The 22,047-nt window shown below is 35.6% G+C and overlaps 1 protein-coding gene across 5 annotated transcripts in view; it reads left to right on the top strand.

Annotated features, from left to right (window-relative positions):
• The window catches only part of BOD1L1 (biorientation of chromosomes in cell division 1 like 1), a 37,689-nt gene extending 16,063 nt beyond the window's left edge, over positions 1 to 21,626 (top strand). For 2 of the 5 annotated variants that reach the window (XM_061379762.1, XM_061379759.1), the window contains exons 11-25: positions 2,001 to 2,068; positions 3,513 to 3,582; positions 6,128 to 6,171; positions 7,080 to 7,167; positions 8,211 to 8,290; positions 8,968 to 9,052; positions 10,033 to 10,106; positions 11,419 to 11,494; positions 11,575 to 11,609; positions 13,541 to 13,586; positions 16,667 to 16,701; positions 16,815 to 16,899; positions 17,350 to 17,503; positions 19,126 to 19,269; positions 20,429 to 21,626. In XM_061379762.1, coding sequence (XP_061235746.1) covers positions 2,001 to 2,068; positions 3,513 to 3,582; positions 6,128 to 6,171; positions 7,080 to 7,167; positions 8,211 to 8,290; positions 8,968 to 9,052; positions 10,033 to 10,106; positions 11,419 to 11,494; positions 11,575 to 11,609; positions 13,541 to 13,586; positions 16,667 to 16,701; positions 16,815 to 16,899; positions 17,350 to 17,503; positions 19,126 to 19,269; positions 20,429 to 20,537 — 1,193 coding nt within the window. In that variant the 3' untranslated portion in view covers positions 20,538 to 21,626. Of the gene's footprint in view, positions 1 to 2,000; positions 2,069 to 3,512; positions 3,583 to 6,127; positions 6,172 to 7,079; positions 7,168 to 8,210; positions 8,291 to 8,967; positions 9,053 to 10,032; positions 10,107 to 11,418; positions 11,495 to 11,574; positions 11,610 to 13,540; positions 13,587 to 16,666; positions 16,702 to 16,814; positions 16,900 to 17,303; positions 17,504 to 19,125; positions 19,270 to 20,428 lie in introns of those variants that run through there. The other 3 variants (XM_061379760.1, XM_061379761.1, XR_009729478.1) reach the window with 3 other exon arrangements.
• Positions 21,627 to 22,047: the final 421 nt, after the last annotated feature.

Genomic DNA, 22,047 nt, shown 5'->3' with positions numbered 1-22,047 from the left:
TATACTGGATTTCTTTTTTGGTTGCAAAATAATATATTTGAGATTTGGTAACAAATATTTAAGCATGTGCTTCTGGGAGTATAAGAGTGACTATACACAATTATCTGGGGTATGCTGGAAATAAATTGTTAATAGAGTACAAAAAAGCCATTAAAATTAGCTCGTTTTAAGTCAATGTATATGGAGTAGTTTTTAAGAGGTAGTTATTGTGGAGCTACAGATGGGTTTTGCTGTTAATGTGTTTTGAAATTCAAAAATGCCCTTATAGAAAAGAGGATGTGTTTCGTTTAGACATACTTTCAACATTTTTAAAAGGCAACTTCTTAATAATTTTGAAGGTTAGGAATAGCCGTCCTTAATCATAACTGCAGATTTTCACTGGATTATTATTTAATGGTCGTATTCAGATTCACTCCCACTGGATTTTGTGTTGTGAATATACTTGAAATGGTCCTCCTTTGTGTTACAAAGGAATCAGTCATCCTAAATAAGCTAGTATTTTTAAGCAATGACAGGTGTTTATTTTAAATACAAAACTTATGATAGTTATGATAGTATATGACATTAAGGGTATCCTGTTTTATTTCCAGATCCATTTTTCTGGTAGATACTATTTGAAATGAATTTGCATGGTTGCTAGTTCCTAACATACTGTGTAGTGAACATCCTGCTTGTTTTCAGCTTTCTCCTCTTTGACCCTCCAAAGTAGTTGAAGCACCAAGTTTATGAAAATGGATATATTCTCTAGATATCATACTGAAGTGAGGATTGACTTTATTTTAAATTTGGAGCAATTAAACTGTAGAAAAGTAGTAAAGAAATGTGATCCTTTTTCTTTATACAGAAGGATGTGAAATGATGCTCATCAAGGACTACTTTTAAAACCTTTCTCATGTCTTGTCTTTTGCTGTTGATTAAAAAAAATATTTTATAATGTGAATTAGGTCTAGTTTCTCAAAGATTGACTCCATTCTCTAATTTTATTGATATTTGGGGTGAAAAAACTCACTCTACAGATTTTTGGGATCTTGGGAATTTTTCAGGGAAAGATACCAATCTAGTAAACTTGAAAAATGTTATTCAGTATTTATACAGGAGACAAACATGAGCCATGAAAATGTAAACTGCTACACTAAGATACTTCTGTCTTGGTGCTTTGCTCAGTCCTTGTTGTCCATTGATGTAGCCTCTTTAAGTGCCAGTGGTAATGGTAGTCTTATTCTGTGGACCACAATTTAATCACTTCCAATGCATCATAGATGAATTATCATGTTACAGCAATTTCTTTTTGTTTAGGAAAAGCTGTATAAACAAGCTTCTGGAATAGGTGTCCAAAAAGGCTGTAGAAGTCATATGATGTCTGCATAGCCTTGTTTTTCAGATGTTATAAGCATACAGCTCTTCCCATGGATAAAATAGATGAGAGGTTAAGATTTTCTCAGATTACATTGTCACTTACAGGAGGTAATGAGCTTTCAGTCTCTGTAGAAATTGGGTAACTTCAGTGGTTACGGTTCTAGGGCGTATGGATTTGGATCTAATTGTCAGTACTAAGGATAACATTTTTCCTTAACTCTTAGCTCTGCATTCATTAATACAGAGGTGATTTGCTGTTTGGAATTTGCTATGAAAATCTGCTGGTGGGTTTTTTTGCTTTGTTTTTTGTTTTTTTTTTTTTTTTTGAAAGAAAGGCAAGGGAAAAAAAAAGCCAAAGTCAGAATTCATAAATAAGCTGCAGTAAATCCTGAAAGAGCCTATATTGCCAATCCTTTCGTGATTAAGGGGAACATAGCAGTACTTGAGTTCTTGCAGATGCCAAGTTAGGGTTTTTTCGAGCTGCTTTGCTACGGACAGACTTGCTATTGTTTCTGTTGCCTACAGGAAAGGATTAAATTCATGTGCTGTGTTCATAAGGTGGTACTGAGAAACAGCATCCTACTGTAGATGAGATAATACAGCATAATGTAATTAATAATTTTAACATATTTGTATTTCATTAGGCAATAATGCAGCTTTACCAAAGTTGGCAGAAGAACTAGAATTTGAAAGTAACTTGAGAACTGACGAGGTATTTATATTTTGAAAATTTTGACTATACTGTTTGTTGTATAACTATACATCTTGCTAGGGTTTCTTACTATATCTTTTGATTTTTGTGCAGCAAAAATGGCATTTGAACTTCAAAACTTTGGAAGAGTCACTTTTCAGATTATTCAGCTGTGCTTTTCTAAGCAGCTGGCATTTAAATTGTGGGCTGTCCATGTTATTCTGTGGTAGAACCAATTCTTTCCCTCAGCCATGCTCCTTTTGTGACCCTGACATCCAAGTTTGCTTATTTTAGAATTGGTCATGCTGTATGCATGTTGCTTGTGATAGTACTTATAAAATAGTCATACATGCATTAGTTCTTTCACTTAGCAATTGTTAGTATAGTTCTTTGAAATAGTAAACATGCACTGCTGTTCATTTCCTTGTATCATTTCCTTGCCAGTCTTCAGATGCACCCATTCTCTGTGTTGAGGAACACTTGTTCCTGGTGTCTACTGTTATAAGATACCTCTTAGCCTGTTATCTGCTGTAACAGAGGAGTAGGGCATGCTGGATAACCCAGGGTACTGGGGCTCATAACCACCTATAGCTTGTGTAAGAGCAAGACGTGCTTGTCTCTGTGTGTCTGTGCTGTGACCTGTGATAGCCAGGATTCTAGATGAGTTAATTCTTCATTCAGATGCAGGACTGGATCCATGTATTCGTATCTTGCCGAACTCTGATAATAAGCATTTTGATGGTGAACATGGGCCAGAGACTCCCAAGCATCTGTGGAAGGGTGGATCTGCATGGAGCTCCTGGCTGCAGCTCCAGGGCAGGCCAGCTGAGTAGTTCTAAACCATGGTTTTGATGCCTGGGATGCACTTCAGGAAAATCCAAGTTTGGTGGGATGTATTGATTTGAGTTCCACCTGCAAAAAGATGTACTGTTTACCAGCATAAGATGGTCCTAGAGTCAGTATAGGCATGTTCATGTGGTACTGTAGCTGAGTATACAATGTCCAGATATGACCCAAGTACACTTCACTCCATACAGCACTATCTATGCATTAGTAACATATACCTGATCTGCAACTTTAATGAAAAAATAAAAGTAAAAATTCAAAAAAACACAAAAAACCCCAAAACATGTGAGTTTTAAGAATTCATAATACCTTGTTGCACACTGCAGGTACATATCTTTCTTGAATATCGCTCAGAGTAGGATTTCTGAGATTTCACTTGAGACCTCTTTTTTTAAACTGTTAACTCTAAGGTCAAGGTTGGGTACTGTACTGCTCACAGTAATTTAACTTAGCCCAGCTATTGTTCCTTATTAATATTTTTACTGCTCTTTTAATAAAGCTTTTTAAGACTATTATAAATCATTATAAGACAATGTTCATCATGACATGAGAGAAAGGAGTAAGGCATACTTATTTTGGATGTCAGCAATATTTTTGTTTCTTTTGATTTTGTATTTAGCCACAACAGCCTGAAAGTCCAAGAAGTGAAGAGGAACATGCGGATCTTCATACTAAAGAGTTTCACAAAGGTGATTTTAACTTGATAGCAGCTTACTTTTCATACCCGCTTTACTATTACTTATGATGTGAGGGTTGTAGATTTGATATATGTGTGTAGATGGACTGAAGCACAGCCTGCAGAAATCTTGAAGTATTTCTAGGAGCTCACGTGGCTTTGCATTTGCTTTGTAGGAAGGGAGGGTCAGCCTTTTCTTCCAATATGATATGCTGAAAGAAAAGTAGAAAGCATTTAAGATTTTAAAAAGTAGACTGCTAAGATTCTGTTTAAAATCAGTAAATATAGAAGAACATCTGCCCAGGAAAGGTACAGAAACTTCCCCAAAGAATGGCTTTCTTCTTTATAACCTTAGAACATCCTGAGTTTGGGTGTTGTAGCAGGCCCTATGAGAATATAACAAGAGTAAGTACTATCTGACTAAAGCCACAGAGACTTCAGGGAAAGTATTTTATTTTTTACTTTCTGGCTGTCCAGAAGATTGAAATATTTCTGACCATCTACTGAAATTGAAGAGCACATTTAAGTAGGTAATCACCTAGCTGAAAATCTCTGTTAGTCAACTTGGATCTGTGCTAAGTAGTTCCTTTTCCATGTATGAAGTTAGCCTTTGATAAGACAAAAAAAGAAAAATTCTCCATTTCCCCAAACCACATATTTTAAAATGTGTTGCAATCATTTGGCTTTCCTGCTAAAGCAGAAACAAACCCCCCTGCTTTGTTCCCATCTTGATGGATTTTGTGCTCCAGATGGATGACAAAGTTGTTTACAGCTCTACCAGATGAGAGTTAATCCTCAGTTATGGAGTAACAAGCAAAACTAAAGCAAATTCCAGGAGGTACCAGAGATACTGCTGCATATAGAGTCCAAAGAGGTTAAAGATGCATTTCCTCTTATGGAAAGTTGCAGCTGAAATGCTATGAAAGGACAGAGTGTTAAGATCCTTCCAAGTTTTTAGCTGTGCATACCAGAATAACCGTTTATCGACTAGAAAACAAAAATAGGGGTGAGATATAAGCATTGGTATAAAACCTTGAGTTCCTTTTTATCCTTGGGGTAGGTCAGATTCACATACCTGGTTTAATGGTGGTGACTATTCATGTAAGTGATAAGAGACATGCTCTGCTCACAAGAAAGAAAATGTAAACCCCGAGAATCGGTTAGAAGAATGTGGTTTTCAGGACAGCAGAGCCAAAACTTGCACTAGTTTTTCTGTACTGTGAGATTTCTTTGAAGTGCCTGAAAAACTGCATCACTCCACATCACTCAGTCACCCAGACAGACAGTACTTAAACTTTAAAATGCGCAGATTGAACTAGCTGTGATAATCTTGTTCCATGTAAAATGTTTAACAAAAATCCATTTGTTGTGTAAATCATGTTGGATATGGCATGCACTGAAGAATAATGCTTTGTAACTCTGTACAGAGCTTTTTCTTTTTCTCTCCCACCACACAATAATCTCTCTTTATATGTATATACATGCATATATACATATAACTCAACGTACGTAAAAGGAAGTTGTTTAAAAGACAAATGTGTGTCCTGTCATGAGTATGAACAGCAGACACAGTAGTTGAGTAGTCCAAGATTCCTTGGAATGTAAACAAATCATTGCTGTTTGAGTGGGTAGGATGTAGCTCTTCATTTGACACTGCTTTAAAAGTTGAAAGATGTGCAACTGAGCAGTATAGCTGGGGAAAAACTGTTGCTAAAACATGTTGATTTAAGAAATGAGATGCAAATTATATAAAATTTTATGTAGAGTGGTTTTCGTGAATCATAGGCGTATGTTCTTACTGTAGCTGAAAAGTGCTTGGAATGTTTTAGCAGCCTTTTTTCATTAAAATATTCATAGCCTTTATGAATCAGATTTTAAGGGGTTTGTAGAGCACTCAGTGGAGCAACTTCTTTGTGTTCCTCTTTATTGAAATGGCTTTGAAAGTTGTCAGGTTCTTTCAGAAGTGAAGGGTATTCATCAGCTCCCATAATCCGTAATTATTTTCCATGTTTTTGGGATATGGAAGGCAAAGGCTGTATTTCATCAGTTAAAACACAGTAGGATCTAGCAATTGAACAATTACCTTGTGTGTACTATATCAGCTACAGGTCTCAGTAGTACAATTACACAAACTTTCATTGTCTGGAAATGTAATATTACAGCATAGATTTCATTGTGTTTTACTTCATTCCATGATCCAGCATCTAGTGTTGTGATGGATCAAATTCTGATTCATTCAAATGCTAGAACTATATTTGAAATGTCAAAGTTGCCATATATTTCAGAGATGGCAGTCCCACAATTGTGTGTCTTCTAGCCATAAAGTAATTCTCGGTTATCCTATACTTTAGAAATCCATATTCTTTATTTTTATTTTGTTTTTTTTTTTCAAATGCTGTTAATGAGAAGATTGGATACCTTTTACTTCCAATATTGAAAGTAAGTTTTATATAGTTTCAGGTACTCTGGAATCCTTTCAGAGAGGTGAAGTAGAGGATACTATGACACTTCGCTCTTGCTCAGCTTTTCTGATCATATTTGTAATTATTTTTTAATAGATTTGCTGCTGAGGAATGTTGCTTTAGAAAAAGAAACTTTTCATGTAAGTTCTCAGGTTTTAAACTTCCTCTCTAATTCTGTGATTATTTTTTTTCTTACTTGCATTTCCTTCTATTTACATTAAATATTCTCAAAAGGAAAATCCTATTTTTGTGTGTTAAGAGTTTATGTATATGAGACTGTGCAGCTGTGTAGGTTGATGTCTAATTTGCCAGGATATAAATCTTGTATTGTTGTTCCACAGTCTGTGACTATTTCAAGACTGTTACTGGTGGAAAAGAGAAGCTTGATTGTCCTCCTTGAGAATACAGGACAAAAATAGGGAGTCTCCTTGGGGCTTTTGATAAGGACTATAAATCTGTTATTTGAAAGCAGTCTACTATGATTTCACAAGAACTTGGAGCTTATAAGTGTAAAAGGATGACTAGGAAAGTTGCAAACATGAAGTGTTTCTTATGGAGCAGAAACAAGACATTTAACACATAGATAACAAGATAATGTGTGCTTTCTTAAATTTGGGTAATAAATTTATTTATTACTTTGTTGTAAAGCTGATGGGACACTGATGCTAGTGAGATACTTTGTTTCTGCATATCAGAGAGTGTCTTAAATTCAAAAATATTTTGTGTGAATTGATGGTAAACTGCTTTTAAAGCACATGGTAGGGTGCTTAATTAAAACTCACTTTTTCTCATTAAAAATATCAATTAGAAATTCTGAAAATAGAGTAAGTCAGAAGTTCTTTCATGATGTTATCCTATAGTAGGATTGCTTGAGTAGCATTGCTTGAGCTCTAGGAATAAATTGCTTTCATAATACTGCTGCTTTCATTCTAATGTGTGTTGTGCTTGAAAGTAGTAAGTAGAAAAAACTTTCTCCCTTCTATGTTTAGAAACTTTGTGGGAGAAAAAAGAAGGTAAGGAGTTACCTTTCATCGTGTTTTATATGTAGGTGGAAAACTTGGATACCCAAATAACTGAAGAACATAGATCTAGAGGAATACAGTGTAAATCTTCAGGATCAACGGATAAAGAAAAATGTGAGTGATGCAGAACTGTACCAATTTGTGTAACACTCTTCTGTTGAAAAGCAAAGTTCTGTTGTGATTAGGCCATAAAATGGTATTTTGGAGGAAGGAATGGAACATCCGGATTCCAAACTCCAAAACAATTGTCCTTCCCAAAACAACTTCAATGTTTCAATTAATATATTTGACAAAAAATACCATAACAAGTTTAATATGCACAGAAGAGTATTACAGTAGCTTTTTTGCTCTTCAGTGAACAAACTTTTTTTATTTAATCATTAAAATCATAAAACACAAGGACTATAAAGCTGAGGAGACCTGATCATAAGAGGAAAATCTACTCCATTCTGGCTGGACGCTTCTGTCTGTTAGATTGGAAAGAACTAAGTTTTAATGTAACATTTTGTCTGTCTAGAAGCCAAAAGTAAGAAGGAAGTCAGTCTACTGAATGGCATAAATATTTTTAGCTTAAAGTCAGGTAAAGTTAACTCATTGCTAATGAGACATTTTGTTGACATAATACTTATGTGGTTGGCTGTGTAGTGCCTATTCAAGCTCTGCCCTCAACTGCTTTTGTCCTTTCAGGACAAGAATAGTTTAAAATAAAAAATAAGGAAAATTAGTATCTTTTTTTGGTAATAGATTTATTCTGTTTCTAAGAATTTTGATTTGCTTAAGTGAATAATTAGAAGCCATGCTGTATTCATTCTAGTGTCCCATATAGCATTAGCTGCTTTCTTTGGGCGAGTTGAAGTTAGTTAAAGTTGATGTTTCATTTCTTGATGTGGTACCTGACACATTTCAATTTTGATCTTATATTTAAAAACAAACAGAAAACCCACCCGTAAAGTACAAGAAACATGGAATTCTTTTTTGTGATTGTTTTGCCTTCACTTTTTGGAGAGGGGTTAGTAGAAGTTTCTGTTCTTGTAAATAAGGTGCTACTATTCAGAATCTTTTGAATCACGGTAATGAGCTGATATGAAAGTGGTATTAAAATCTGACAAACACAGAAGGCACTTCTCTAACAGTTGAACTGTTGTTTCTGTTTACAGGCAACCAGCTGATTGCTCAGGATGTGAGAAAAGACGATGAAGAAAGTCAGTGTTCCAGAACAGAACCTGATAACATAAAGGTATCTTCAAGAACATTTTCGTAATGTTCCACAGTTGTCATGTAAATAAGATGGAAGTTGTAAGGTTTATTTCTCTAGCAGGTTATTTTGGGAGATATTTTCATTAACTATAAACTGCTTCTGCATTGCCTGTTGAATACAAAATAACTGGCTATAGAACTAACACACTTTTCAAGGGGGAGACAATTAAAAAAAGGCAGGGGTCTGTTTTGCTGTGCACAGCAGCTGAATCTCCTTGAGGTGTGATGGACAGATTTGCATATCATTAAGGAGCTTGGGATCGTGTGAACCGTTGCTGGATCCTGGCTGTCCAGTCAGTTCAGCATCAGTTCAGTCAGTTCAGTAGTCATACTGACCTGAGATCTGCAAGAGGGGTTTGAACTTTACCTGAATTCTGGCTTTGCACTGATCCTTCTAAGTCAAAACAGGAATTCAGGTCAAAGCAGATGTTTCTTTTAAAAGCACACATGGAATATTCCTAACCCACTAATTTTGATGAAGCTTCTCAGCATCAAAATTTTTGAGAGACATTACACAATCTTGATGAATAAAATAATTACTCATGTATTGGGATGTCGTTTGGTTTGGGGGCTTGGGTTTTTTTTTGGTGTAAGTAACTGACAATGACAGAATTTGTAGTAAGACACTTTTTCCTTTATTGTTTCAAAATAATCTAGGAAGTTATTTCAGATGATACAGCAGAAGTGTCCAGAGAAATTGATGTAGTGCATACACCTCCTAAAAGTACTACGGAAGAAAAAGGTAATGAAACAGACTGTTTTGGGCAATTTTCTGAACCCATACTGAATGATAGTTTCTTTGCATTTGAATGGTTCTGTGAGAAATTAGGAACTTGAGCCCAGGAAATACTTGAGGTATTCTCTAGTGGTTGTCTGTTCTAGTACTGCTATCCAATAATGCATTAGTCCCAGTTCCTTTAACAGTGAGAGCAGATTTGATGTTTATGCTATGCTGTCACCACTTCATTATTACTTCAGCATGTGCCCTGGGTAGGAAAGCTGATTGCAGATAATGGATAGGGAAATGGCAAAATTCAGGTATGTGACAAGAACTGTTCCTAACTGACCACAAATAAGATATGTCCTTCCACTTGGGGGATATATATATGTATGTTATATATTACCTATATTTTATAATATTATAAATTATTATAATTTATATATATGTGTGTGTGTTTATGTATGCATGTGTATATGTACACACAAATAAATATATTCACCTTCAAAATCAGTCCTGTTTGTTTCTGTAGAGAAACTAAGCAGGAAAGAGCAAGCAAGTTGTGCTGTCATATTTAACTTACTAATTGCACTAAAATATTTAATAAAATGTGGTGTGTCCGCAGTGTTAATACTGGCTTTGATATAACTTCAGTCTGCAGTGGGCATATATCAGCTTCCTGTTTTGCGGAATGTGGGACACAATTGAATAGTGGACTGTGTTTCTCTTACCATTTCATGGCAGGTCATGCTCTTGAGCTTTTGTTTTTGCCTTAAATTAGGAGACCTGTAACTCATCTAGTGTTAGGGAAGCATTCTGGCAGACCAGTGTACTGTTGCTGAAAGGTAAATAGTGTTTATTTCTGATGGGTGTTTTTTAGGGGACTTCAGAATACAGAACGAAATAATGCTTTTAGTGCAGAGGTTGTGGCTTGTACCTCTTTGCATAATAAACCAAAGGTGTACAGTTTCTCTCTTCTTGTTTTTTTTTTTGTATGTGTGAAGATGAATTTATCAGTGAACAGGAAATGTCTGAAAAGGAAAAGCACGATCTAGAATCAAATGAAAATTCTCCAGAGGTGAGTTCTTGTTCATGGTATCAAACTGAGATAATGCAGGTCCACACTGAAAGTAAATACTTTGGATTTTGTTAACAGCAATATTAAAACTTTGACTAGACCAGCATAGTTGTGAATATTTGTGTTTGGTACTGTAAATTAATGAAGACTCATGTAATTCTGTGTCACAAAGCATAAACTTACAGACCGTAAGATGTCAGTGGCTGATTATTGAAGTAGAATTAAATCCCGTCCTACATTTAATAGTACTTATAAATTGTATAGAAAGAAATTCTATAGAGCTGTCTTGTATAGAAATCATGTTTTCTGAATACCCCGTAGTTAAGATGTGGACAGTTTAGGCACTAGCAAATATGACCTGGCTTTACCAAAATATTATCACTCAACAAATTTAATGTTCTTCATGTTATCTCTTAAGCATATACTTGTGACATTCTACAGTGGTGGCTGTAAACAAATGTCTGAACCCTACAGATAAATTTGTTGCTGACCCCTAGAAATGGACACAGTTCTCATAAGGATGTTGGGTTGTCGTTTGGGGTTTTTTTGCCTCTAATTTGGAAGTGGAAGAAAACTTAAAGAATAAATTGTTACATTTGTTCCCTCAAAGCTTGGGTTGCTAAGATCTGTTGTGGGAGGAGACATCACTAGACTTCAGTTAATGCTAAATGAGGGACTTCATGTTCTTTCCTTGTAAACAAGAGAAAGTCTTGGGATTTTGTGGTCTGAACATCTGATCATATTCAGTGCTTAAAGTTATCTTTCAGAGCTTAAACTTGAAAGTAAGGGGCATTTTTTACTAAAGGCCTTGTTTTTATAGAGAATGTCACTAATCCGTATATTGGGATAGCTAGGATGTTGGCTGTTTCATTGCACTTACTCAACTGTTATAAGATGTAACCTCTGCCATGTACTATTTTGTTAAGGTCTCACAATGTGTAAAGTTTGTTGTTCTTGTAAGACTGGAAAGATGTGGTTGTAGGTATATAGAGTAAGCTAGCAGTATTTGTGAGATCAAGTGATAGAGTTGGGGGAAAGGAGGCAGAAGGCGCTGTCTTGTCAGGCATGCTTTGTGCCTGAGGCCAGCCATGGAGAATTTGGTATAACTGGGTGTTGTTTTGTTTCTTTTCAGCTCCATCAGTGAATTTCGTAACAGGCAGTCTCTTCCTGCCTCATCTGTGTTTTTCAACTGACAGTCACTACTTCTGCCATTATTCCATTATGAAGTCAGCAGCAATCTTTGTATTATATTGCTCAAATGCTAAATGACAGTTACAGTAACTAGAATATTTTTGTCCTATACTTTTAATAGGAAAATCAGCCTGTAGTAGTGAAACGGAAAAGGGGAAGGCCTCGTAAATATCCTCTTGAAGCTGTACAGCCTGGTGGTAAGTAGTTCATAATGTCTGTATGTCAGAACAAGGAAAATAACGACATTCAAGTTCTGAATTCATATTTCTTCCCTCAGGTGGGGAGTCAAAAGCTGATATGAGCACTGGGAATGTAAGTGCCTTTATTTTATTTGGGTGCATTTAAACACAGTAATTCAAGAGCCATTTATTTGTTTCACAGTTAACAGTATTTCAGAAGTATCTTATGGAAAACTTGGTAACTGAGTTCAGTCCAAGCAAACAAGGACTATTAATAGTATCTCCTAATACAACTGAACTTTGTAAGTAATATTAAGTTGGAACATAGCAAATAACAGGATCAAATTTAGTACAACATACTTAATAAAAATTCAGGTGTTCAAATGGCTTGCAGTATACTTGTACACAGGGTGAAATTCTGATTCTTTTAATTTGGGCTGAGAGTAATTTTGGCCTGAAGGGCAAGGATGACTTGATTTAAAAAACTTGAGGTATTTTTCTGTACTGAACCTATCATATAATAGCTCTTAATATCTGTAAAATAAAGTATTGTGTAATGCAGTTTTATTACCTATATTGACATGTGTACAGCTCATTGAAAGGATAGAGATGTGAGTGGTAGTAACTTAAGAAGAGCTCATAAAACATACCTCTTTGTTTTAAAACTCAGCAATACTTTAATTCCTTAACCCCTGTGAAGTACATTCCCTGCTAAGGAGGTACTCTGTTGGGATTGTTTCTGGAATCCAGTTGGATTACAGTGCAGGGTAGTAATGGATTAGCCATATTTGCATTGTATAACTAGTTGATCTATTCTGGTGGAAGGCTTCTCTGCTGGGAATTCCTCTATGTCAGAATTAATGTTATTGCATAGAAAAGATGTGATTTTAAAAATGAAGCTGTAATGGAACTTGAGTGTTCTGTCTGCCTGCCCAGTGAGGCATCAGGTATGGCTGTTGGAAGTTTGGGTAGTCACCTAAGCTACAGATAGCAGGAGTTCTCTCTCATCCCTGCTTGTTCCATCCCCGCAGCATTTCAGGCAGCCCTTTGAGTCCTGTCCCTTCTGTGGGTCTGGTGGAGCTTTGTTTCACAATTCCTAATCTTTCCTAATCAGTTCTTCTTCCTATCCCTCTTCCCCCCAGTATTAATTTAATTAAATGTAATTTGGATTGGTGTGGGGTTTGGGGTTTTTGTTTTGTTTTATTCAGGGAAGGGGAGGCTTGTTGGGATTGGTGTTTGTTTTTTCCAAATAGGAATGGAAACTATTTTAAAGTCCTCCTCAGAAATAGATATACCTTGGCATCCTCAGTACTGGAACAAAATCATCTTGTTCTAGTTAGACTATTTTAAAGCTCTTGTACTTCTCAGTGATGACTGATTGGTGTGTCAGTCAGTTACAGGCTGGCTCCAAGAGGAGCGATATCTGCCCTCCATCTGAGACAGTGGTTCTGTAAGGTGAGATACTATCTTTGCATGACAGTTTCCCCTAGGCTGCTTTGATAACATGTTGCTACTTCAAAGGAAGTATAGACATCCCAGTGTAGTTGTTCAGTGATGAAAGCACCTGGATTTTTTGGACTGTCATCATAGGAGGTTATGCAATTACACATAGTTCTTTCTGCATTCTGTATAAATGCAATATTCTGGTGATACGTAACTCTGCAAATGTGTATGTGTCACATAAAGTGACTGCACTAAAGTATTTTTGTATTGCTGATAATTACATTTTTAGAAATGTAGATGATTCAAACTGCTCTGAACTTTGTCTTTTATTGCAGCGACTATAGTGTCAGTTAGGTTACTGCAGCTGCTATGTTTTCTTTGGTTTATGGGCTGATTTGACCCACTGCAAATTTTGATCATAAATGGAAAAATGCATGCTGCTGTTAAGAAACTCAGTGCAAACTTTCTGTATGCTTACTAGAATGATCATGGGTTCTAGATATGCAGATATGTCCTGCTATGAATGGGAACAAGTTTCTGTGTTTGTGTAATATAATCCTAGGTTTTTCTGATTTTTTTTTCTTTTTTTTTTAATAAAATTTTTTTTTTTTTTTATTTCAGCTGCAGTTTCCTATCTTGGCGAATAGAGTTCAAACACCTCAAACAGGTAAGCAAATGATATCTGCTTTAATAAATAAAATAAGCGTGAAAGAAATAGAAAAGCATACACGTTCTTTGTAAACATCATCTCTGGCAGTCAGTATTATCAATGTGGAAAAACAGAGCAGTGAAGATTTGTCCTTAATTCCTACTGAGTTTTTAATTGTAAAAATGAGCAGCTTTTGGTAGCAGCTAATTTCAAAGATGCAGCTGCACTGTTAAGTGCTAAATAATGCATTGCAGAATATACTAAGTAATTATTTTATGTGGATAAGCATATGGCAGAGCTTGAGGAAGGTAGGTACCCCATCAGACTGGTTCCCATTTCTGCTTGGTTTCTTTCATACAGCAGTTATCAATCACACTTAATACATTAACTGCTTCAAAATTTGGAATTCTGTCAGTCAATTGACTTATCTGTAGATATGTATCTGAAGAGCTTAGTGATAGTTTGAGGGACATTTTTTTCCTTTTTCACAACTGCTCTAAGATCTTCAGATCATTGCTTAACTTTAGGCAGAAATGTACTTTCAGTGCTTCAAACTGCTACCAAGTAAAGTGAGATACTTTTCTAGTTCTCTTCCTGTTCAGACATCTGTGATTTGTGAGAGGTCAAACTGTGGTGAATTTTAGGTGGCAGTCAATTCTTTGTGTGTATGGAGTCTGAACTGCACTGGTTGAATATTTAAATGTGCCTGTCTTTATTATGGCCATTCATAAAATAGCCTTGAAAATCCATTCAGGAAGCAGACAGACTTGAAAGGCAGGTTAAAAAATGGCTTGTAAACAAATACAAACATTCGTGCAACAAATCTGGAAAAAAAGTCTTCAAATCTTCTGCGAGTTTCCAAAAGTTCAGGTTTCTACAGAGAAAATAACCTGGCAGCACCTCACATATGGACTATTTCCCATTTTCTCAGCATCTGTTAAAATGTCAGCTTTAATCCATATGCTTCAGAATTGTCTCTGGAGAGTTAGCTGGTTGTGTGATTCTTGGTTTCTGTCATCTGCAAAGGGAACAGACAAGAATGTGAGAAAGGTGTAGAAGTGCGTTCTGTTTTGCTTTTTGTTCCAAAGGATGGACACCTGACTGTGTACATAAAGCTTAATGTAGCATGTTAAGTAACATTTAATTTTCCAGGTAAAAGGCTGCTGATGTCACAGCAATTTTAAGAAGAGTGTATAAAGTGGATGAAATGTCTTATTAAATTTTTCATCATATGTTAGTATTCATGTGAGAACAGGGGTTGAAAACCCCTGGCAGTGAAAAGAAAACAAAGTGGAATCTCTCTCTGCAGTTCACTTATTCTGGTAATTTCTGGATGTTCTGCATAGCAAACCCTTGTTTGCTATGGTGACAGACTTGCATGCAGAGTGGGAAGCAAAGAATTTCTTTTCAGTCAGTACAACTTGTGCAGTTAAGAGACATCTGGCTTCTGAAAGCAGCATCCTCCTGTAACACTGACACTGGAATTGAAACTAAAATTGTTTTGCACTAATTAGCAGTTGCTAAAGACTACTAAAAGACAGTAAGATTTTTAGATACTATAGCTTATTATTATTTCTTTATATATTTATCTTTATTTATGTATTATTTATCTTTATTATATTTATCTTGAAGCAAAGGTACTACATTTTCACAACCTAAAGAGACAGTTGTGTCTGTCAAGAAAGGTGTGTCTTCCAGTTACGTATTCTTCAATCAAAAACCTTTTTGCTGCAACTTTGCCAAAACATACTAGAATTTTGTTGTATGTCTTTTGAACATAATGGAACTACTAAATGCTGGTTATATGTTAGATTTACTTTGTGTAAAATACTTAATACATTTGTCAGTCCTGTTTTATTGCATTTCTGTATTGAACAGTTAAATCTCTGTGTTTTATTTCGTTTGCTTTCATGTAAGTTTTTCCCTATGGCCTTAAAAAGGGAACTCTAAAAACCATGTGTGAAATCAAGAATATCTCCCTGTTCTTTGAGATCTATTTTTGATCCATTACATTCATATTCTTCTATTTATTCTACCAGTCAGATTGGTGATGGATTTAGAGTTGGTGTCATCTTTTGTGTACCTTTCAGAAAACAAAAATAGGCAGCAATTTTATGGCAGGGAAAAGAGGTATAAAATTCACTTTCATTTAAGTTGCTTCTCTCCTTCTATTGCTAAAGATTTTTATACTTGCAGTGTTACACATAATTCAGCTTGACAAAGTTCAAAAGCTTTGAAAAATAATTCCTTTGTTATCAGAGACTTAGTAAAGGTAGAAGTGGGAAGCATCTAGTATGGAGAGAGATCAGGTTGAAACGTGGATCATAGGGTTTATAAATGTATTTTAACATGCACAGGCCAGTCTTTAAGAAGCACTGAACTGGAAGTAAGAAGTACTTCAGCAGCAAAAGTCATGCTTGGTAATTTGCATAGGAGGTATTAAACAGCATTTAAATATTGTCCTTTTGAGCTATAGCCATCTTGGTGCTTCACTACAGGCATAGTTAAGTACTAGAACAGATTGCCTGGAGGGACGGTGTTCTTGGAAACTTTTGGAATTGGATTGAACAAGATCTTGAGCAGTATGATCAGATCTGTTAATTTAGCCATGCTTTGAACAGGAGGTTGGACTAGATAAACTCCAGGAGCTCCTTCCAAACTAAAATTTTCTGTGATTAATAACAATCATAGAATGGTTAGGGTTGGAAAGGGCCTATCATCTAGTTCCAACCCCCCCCGCCACAGGCAGGGACACCTCACACTAGACCATGTTGCCCAAGGCTCTGTTCAGCTTGGCCTTGAACACTGCCAGGGATGGAGTATTTGCCACTTCTTTGGGCAACCTATGCCAGTGCCTCACAGTAGTTAAAAGGGGTAAGTAACTTTTGCTTTTCCATTAAAACAAAACAGCATATGCCACAAAGCAATAAATGTCAGCCGTATAAAGCCTTACTACTAAAAAAATAAAACATAAAATTGATCATTGTCCCAGTCTCTGTTATACAGCAAAATACAACAAAGCCATATTCTAAATTAGATAAAAACATTACGTGTTCTGTGATGTTTATATGAAGTTTTGTTCTTTCCTTCCTTTTTAGGTACAGACATATCTAATAAGAAAGAAACAACAAATGTAAGTGTACTCATCTTAATTTATAAGATTATAAGCAGCATGTAAGGAAAAGTGTCTGTCTTCTATTTAAATTAAACTGTTCTTGCCTTATGTGCTTCATTTTATTTTTTCAGGAAGAGGAAGCTGAGAAAGCAGAAATGATTGTGCGTAAAAGGGGAAGAAAGCCCAGGCGTTCTCTGGTTCCATCAGAGGAATCTGGTAAAGGAAAAAAAAGAAACTCTGCTATTCCTAACAGAATGAGAGGATATTACTGTGCCTTTCTGTTTACTAATAGCAACAAGATAAGCTTTACTCAATTTTCCTTTATTGAGGAAAAATCATTCAGTTACATCTAGTGTAAATATTATGTAAATATGTGTAAATTGCTGTAATTTCATGTCAGAATTGCTACATCCCAGATCTTCTATAAAGCCTCATGAATTTTCCATGAATTCTGGCTATGAGCTGCATAAGTAAACTCTGTTGAATGTGTTAGCAAGATTAAGTCAAACAAGTGTGAATTAAAAATGCTGAAGCATAAAGGAAATGGAAAAGTACTTACTTAAAGTGGGATTTGTGACTAGAATACCTTTTCTAAACTAAGCATCTATGTCCTTTTGGAGGACTTCTGGAAAATTATAGCACATGTGTAAAATTTTGCATGGACAGAAACAGTGGAGCCTGAAAGAAAACGTCGGAAATTAACATCTTCTGAAGATGAACTTAAAGAGCAGGAGGAAGGAGAGGAAGAAGATGCTGAGGAAGATGATGAAGCACATTCCGGGGCCACAACAAGATCAGCCACAAGATTAGAAGCTCAAAGGTAACTGTCTGTGTATAGATAACCAAAGTAACAAGCTTTTTCTACATTGTTCTCAGTTGTTGTGGGGGTGTTCAGGGGTTTGTTTGGTGCTTACTTTTTCTTAAGTTGATGAGAGCTTCCCAAATAATTTTGGTTGTATTTCTAGTACCGCTCTTCTAGGTATGAAGAGACAAAAAAAGGGTAGTTGGAAAAACTGTTAGGGTTTCAGTAGAAAGACTTGGATATGTTAGTAGGTAAGAATTGATTCTGTTGTCAGTCTTCATCCTAGTGATGTCTTGGAACTTGAGCGTGAGGGCACTTAGTTCTGATAGGTTAAAGGGACTTCTGACTTGACTGCAATTCACCGTTTCATTTTTGGAGGTGCAACAAGGTGGAAAATATAATTATCCAGGTCTATTTGTTTTTCCAACTATTATCAAAGTTAAAAACATGAATCTACAGTACTAGAGGATTTAATTTCTAGTGGAGTGATCTGAATGCTCCTCGTACTGCAAAAGATTAGTGTGGTAGCAAGAGTTTTGTTTTCAAGAAGCTGTTTTTCATCTCCCTTAGCGTAACTCTGCCTTTCTTTAGGATATTTGTTGTGGAAGCGTAGCTCAGTATCAGCTTTGAGAAGTTCTAATTCATATTGCTGCTTTCCAGAAGAGGACTTCAGGCTTTTTTTTTTATATTCACAGTGTAAATTCATCAGACTTACTTCATACCTAATGAGATCATAATATATGTTGGCTGTGGGGCTTATTTGAATCACTGTCCACAGTATGCTCTTGAATTCATAATTTCAGAGCTAAATCGGAAAGTATTTAAGTAGTCTTCATTTGAATAAAAACTGTGAAGGTTTGCTACTGCCACTTAGTAAGCAACAGTTTTGTTTTGGTAAAGGCAAAGAGACTTCCTTTAGTCTCATGTAAAAGTTTAGATATTAGTGTTTTCATTCCAATGAAATGAATGTGGAAACATCAACTTTTTTATTTATAGATTTGTTTGGATTGCACCTCAGATTTCTAATACTGTTTTTCTAACGAAGCATCTCAAGGTGCTGTAAACAGTCTGCATTTTATAAGCAGCATTTGGGAATAATTCTGTGGAAGGGTCTGCATCTTCAGCATTGATGGATTATCAGTTTTTCTGACTTAAGTAACCTGTTTTACTAACTGTGAAGTTGATCTCCAGTAATGAGTTCTTCATATTTCTGAACTGGTGGATGCTGAAGTTAGTGAGTTTGTCCTTTACAGTCAGTAATCAGGTTCTCTTTGCTGCTGCTGCCATTGCTGCTTTTGTTTTCCTCCTGGCACTGCAAGCTATTTTTTTAAAATATGGATAGTTATGTACCAGAATTACTGCAGTTTGCAACTAGGTTTTTTATTTAGTTAAATATTGTCTGTAAAGTAGCCTTTTGATTCAACATTTGTTATGAAAATGGATGTTCAGTGTTGCAGTTTGTTGTCTCAAAGCATTGCAGATGGTTTGGGTTTTTCTATTTCCCTGTTTCTTTTGGCAACTTTGATTTACTTGTTACAAATACTGTGCAATCTATATTTTCTGCACTTGGAATGCAAAAAGAAAGTGACTTAGTAAAAGTATTTTGTTATATATACATTCATCATTCTTTTGTATTACAGAAAGCAGCCCAGCAAGCCAACCACACGTGCAACTTCTAAAAGCAGCAGTCCAAGTTCAGTTTCTCCTAAAACCCGACAGAACCTAGCAGCAAAAAAAAGATCTCCAAGTGACTCAAAAATGAATAAATATCCTCTGTTGACACAGTAAGTATTGAAGTTGAATCCTCTTATATTACTTATTTTGGAAGCCACTACATTGATCCTTTCTTCATATGTAATGTACTGCTTCAAGAATCTGAACAGCACTATAGTTTTGCTCTGTTCTGTTATTTTGAGATGCGTAAAAGCTGTTAAAGGATTTTCTTCTGTTTGCGTCTTTTTCTTGCTTTCTTTAACTTTTGAAAGACTTAGAATTTATTTTTTTTTTTTTTATTTATTTCATCCTCAGAAACCTCTTGGGAGAATCTTAAAATGCTGTTATGCAGCATTTTAACTTGAGCTGTCATTCTTTCCTGAATGAGAGGAAGAGCAGCTGTAGTTCAGGTTAAAGCAACATATGATGACATGATTCTAGCTTCAAAGGTCTTTCTAAGATAAGCTGATAAAAGACTCTGAGAGGTTTTTATATCAAGTTTTGAAAATATTCCCCTTTCCCTCTTTTCCACAGTGTAAAATCCCAAGGGAGTAATAAGTGTGATTCACGGTCGCTGTTCATCTTGTAGTTTACCTGTAAAATGGGTTATATGTCAAACACATTTTGCTGTCATCCACTCTGAAGTGTGACAGTGTCTTCAAACTGAACCTCAGGAACATGTGTATCGTGCAGTCACTGATCGACTCTCACAGTTAACCTCATGTTAATTATTTTGCATGGTTATGAATAGCCAAGAGTTTAAGCCACATTTAACAGTTGATTGCAGCTGAAATATGGATGCTTAAATAGAGATGAGATGTATGGATGCTTAAATATATACGTGATGTTTGCCCTTTACTCCCCCTTGTGTATGCCACTATTGCTCTCTTTGTGAGACAGGGTTACAAGATAATGTATTTCATTATATTCCATTATAATCCACAAGTCTTTCCAAAAGAAAGTGGAGGAAGGAGAAGAGCTCCTTCTACACCCAGAGCACTCTCCAACATAAAAAATTAGTATCTTGCTAAGATATGATGCGGATGTGCAAGCTCTCCCTGTGGTCTCTACTGGTATATGATGTCTTAGTAGTAAACTTCTAAGTAACATGTACTCGTCATTCATCAGAGGTGGCCAGTTAAGTTCTGTCCTCCAGACATTTGTGCCCAACTACCCTTTCTGTTTTACATGTCCTACCATTGTTTAAATAATTATTAATATGTCTTTCAGGTTGAAGGCACAGTCCAACAAGCGTAAAAGGGAAGACAGCCCGACAGTGGTACGAAGAAAAAGCCAGCAGAAAACGGAGGAGACACCAGTGAAGAAAGCAAAACGATAATCTTTACCAGCTAGTACTGTTCATGGAAGAGTCAAAAGAAAAAACATCTGTGCTTCTATTCTTTTTAAAGCAAAGGGATTTGCACGTGCTTGTTTCAGAGCTCTAAGTTAATCAATGCAGTACTTTTAAGTTACATTTTAAACAGCTTTATAAACTATTGTTTATATGGAATATTATGTACATTTATTTCAGATGAAAAATAAGTTTACTTTGTATCTGAATTAAAAACAAAGTAGTTATATATTTTATCACTGACTTGGAAAGTTGGAGTTTCCCAATGTGACATGCTAATGCAGATGCTTCCAACTCATGAGGCACCCCTGGGCCTACTAATACACTTTGTACATAAACTTGTAAAAATAGGTTGTATTTTACTCTGTGTATGAATCTAATTGACGATGAACATTTTATTTATTATATGGAAAGCATTGGTCTGTAAACTTTAGTATATACCTTAGGTTTTTTTAATTATATATTTTACATTCTATGCAGACGTCAGTAGGAAACTTCCCTTCCACTTCCCCAGGGCTGTCTAGAACCTGAAGGTCTTTCAAATCTGCTCAGACAGTTGGTAAAGTATTCTTCTCGCATGCATTAAAGTGTAGTTTAGCATAGTGGAAGGGACCGGGCTCCTTTCTGTTCACACTTGTGACAAAGTATAAAATTTAAAATGTAATCTGAACTGGATTATATTTTCACTTGTGAATTTACTACCAACTGCAAGAAATGGAATAGTATTAGGTTAGGTTCATCCAGTCAGCCGACACTACCCTGAAATGAAACAGTTTTATTTTGCAACTAAACACCTGTTCTTTCAGTATTTGTCTTTTTCAACAAAGAGGGACCCATTGAAATCAAACGTCACTTCTTAACTGTAGAGCGTCAGCATTTTATGTTACATTTTATACGCAGGTATTAAAAAGAAAAACCTGGTATTATTGCCAGAATCTTTTTTTAATGTATATTAACTCTGGTAAGAGCAAATGTTCAAGTGAAATTGTATATAAAGTTAAACTTTTCTTATGATCAAATGTGTCTCTTGTTATGATGTGATGAGTTGCCAAACAATCTGAGATTACTTTAAGTGTTCTGTTGATATTCTGGTTTATAATTAAAAAGGTTTATGGGGGGTTGGGGTTTTACTTTTTTTTACATTTTTTTCTTTTATTTTCCTTTTTTTTTTTGTGAGGTTTTTTTTGAACTTGTAAGGCAGATGTTTCCGTCAGATATTCTGCTTGGTTTCTTACTGAGATTTTTATATAAAAACTATAAAATGTTTGCCAAAAAAACCTCTGAGTTGCCATATTTTATTATCCTTTCATTGTATTGCTGTGGACCTTGGATGGAGTCATATCTGTAAGTTTTACCTGATTAGTGTCTTTAAGGTGCTTATATTCTAGGTTATATGAACAGTAGGGTAAGGACCAAACTACCCAGCTTAGTACACTATAAAAGCAGGTGTATAAGTTTTTCCTAAACAAACTTAGTCTTAAAGAAAACCTCTTTGCTC

Source organism: Neopsephotus bourkii, unplaced genomic scaffold (assembly GCF_033783945.1).
Source record: "Neopsephotus bourkii isolate Nb327-2 ecotype Australia unplaced genomic scaffold, CSIRO-AGI_Nbou_v1 NB_1780, whole genome shotgun sequence".
Classification (NCBI taxonomy): domain Eukaryota; kingdom Metazoa; phylum Chordata; class Aves; order Psittaciformes; family Psittacidae; genus Neopsephotus; species Neopsephotus bourkii.
This window is presented reverse-complemented; position numbering and strand designations above follow the sequence as displayed.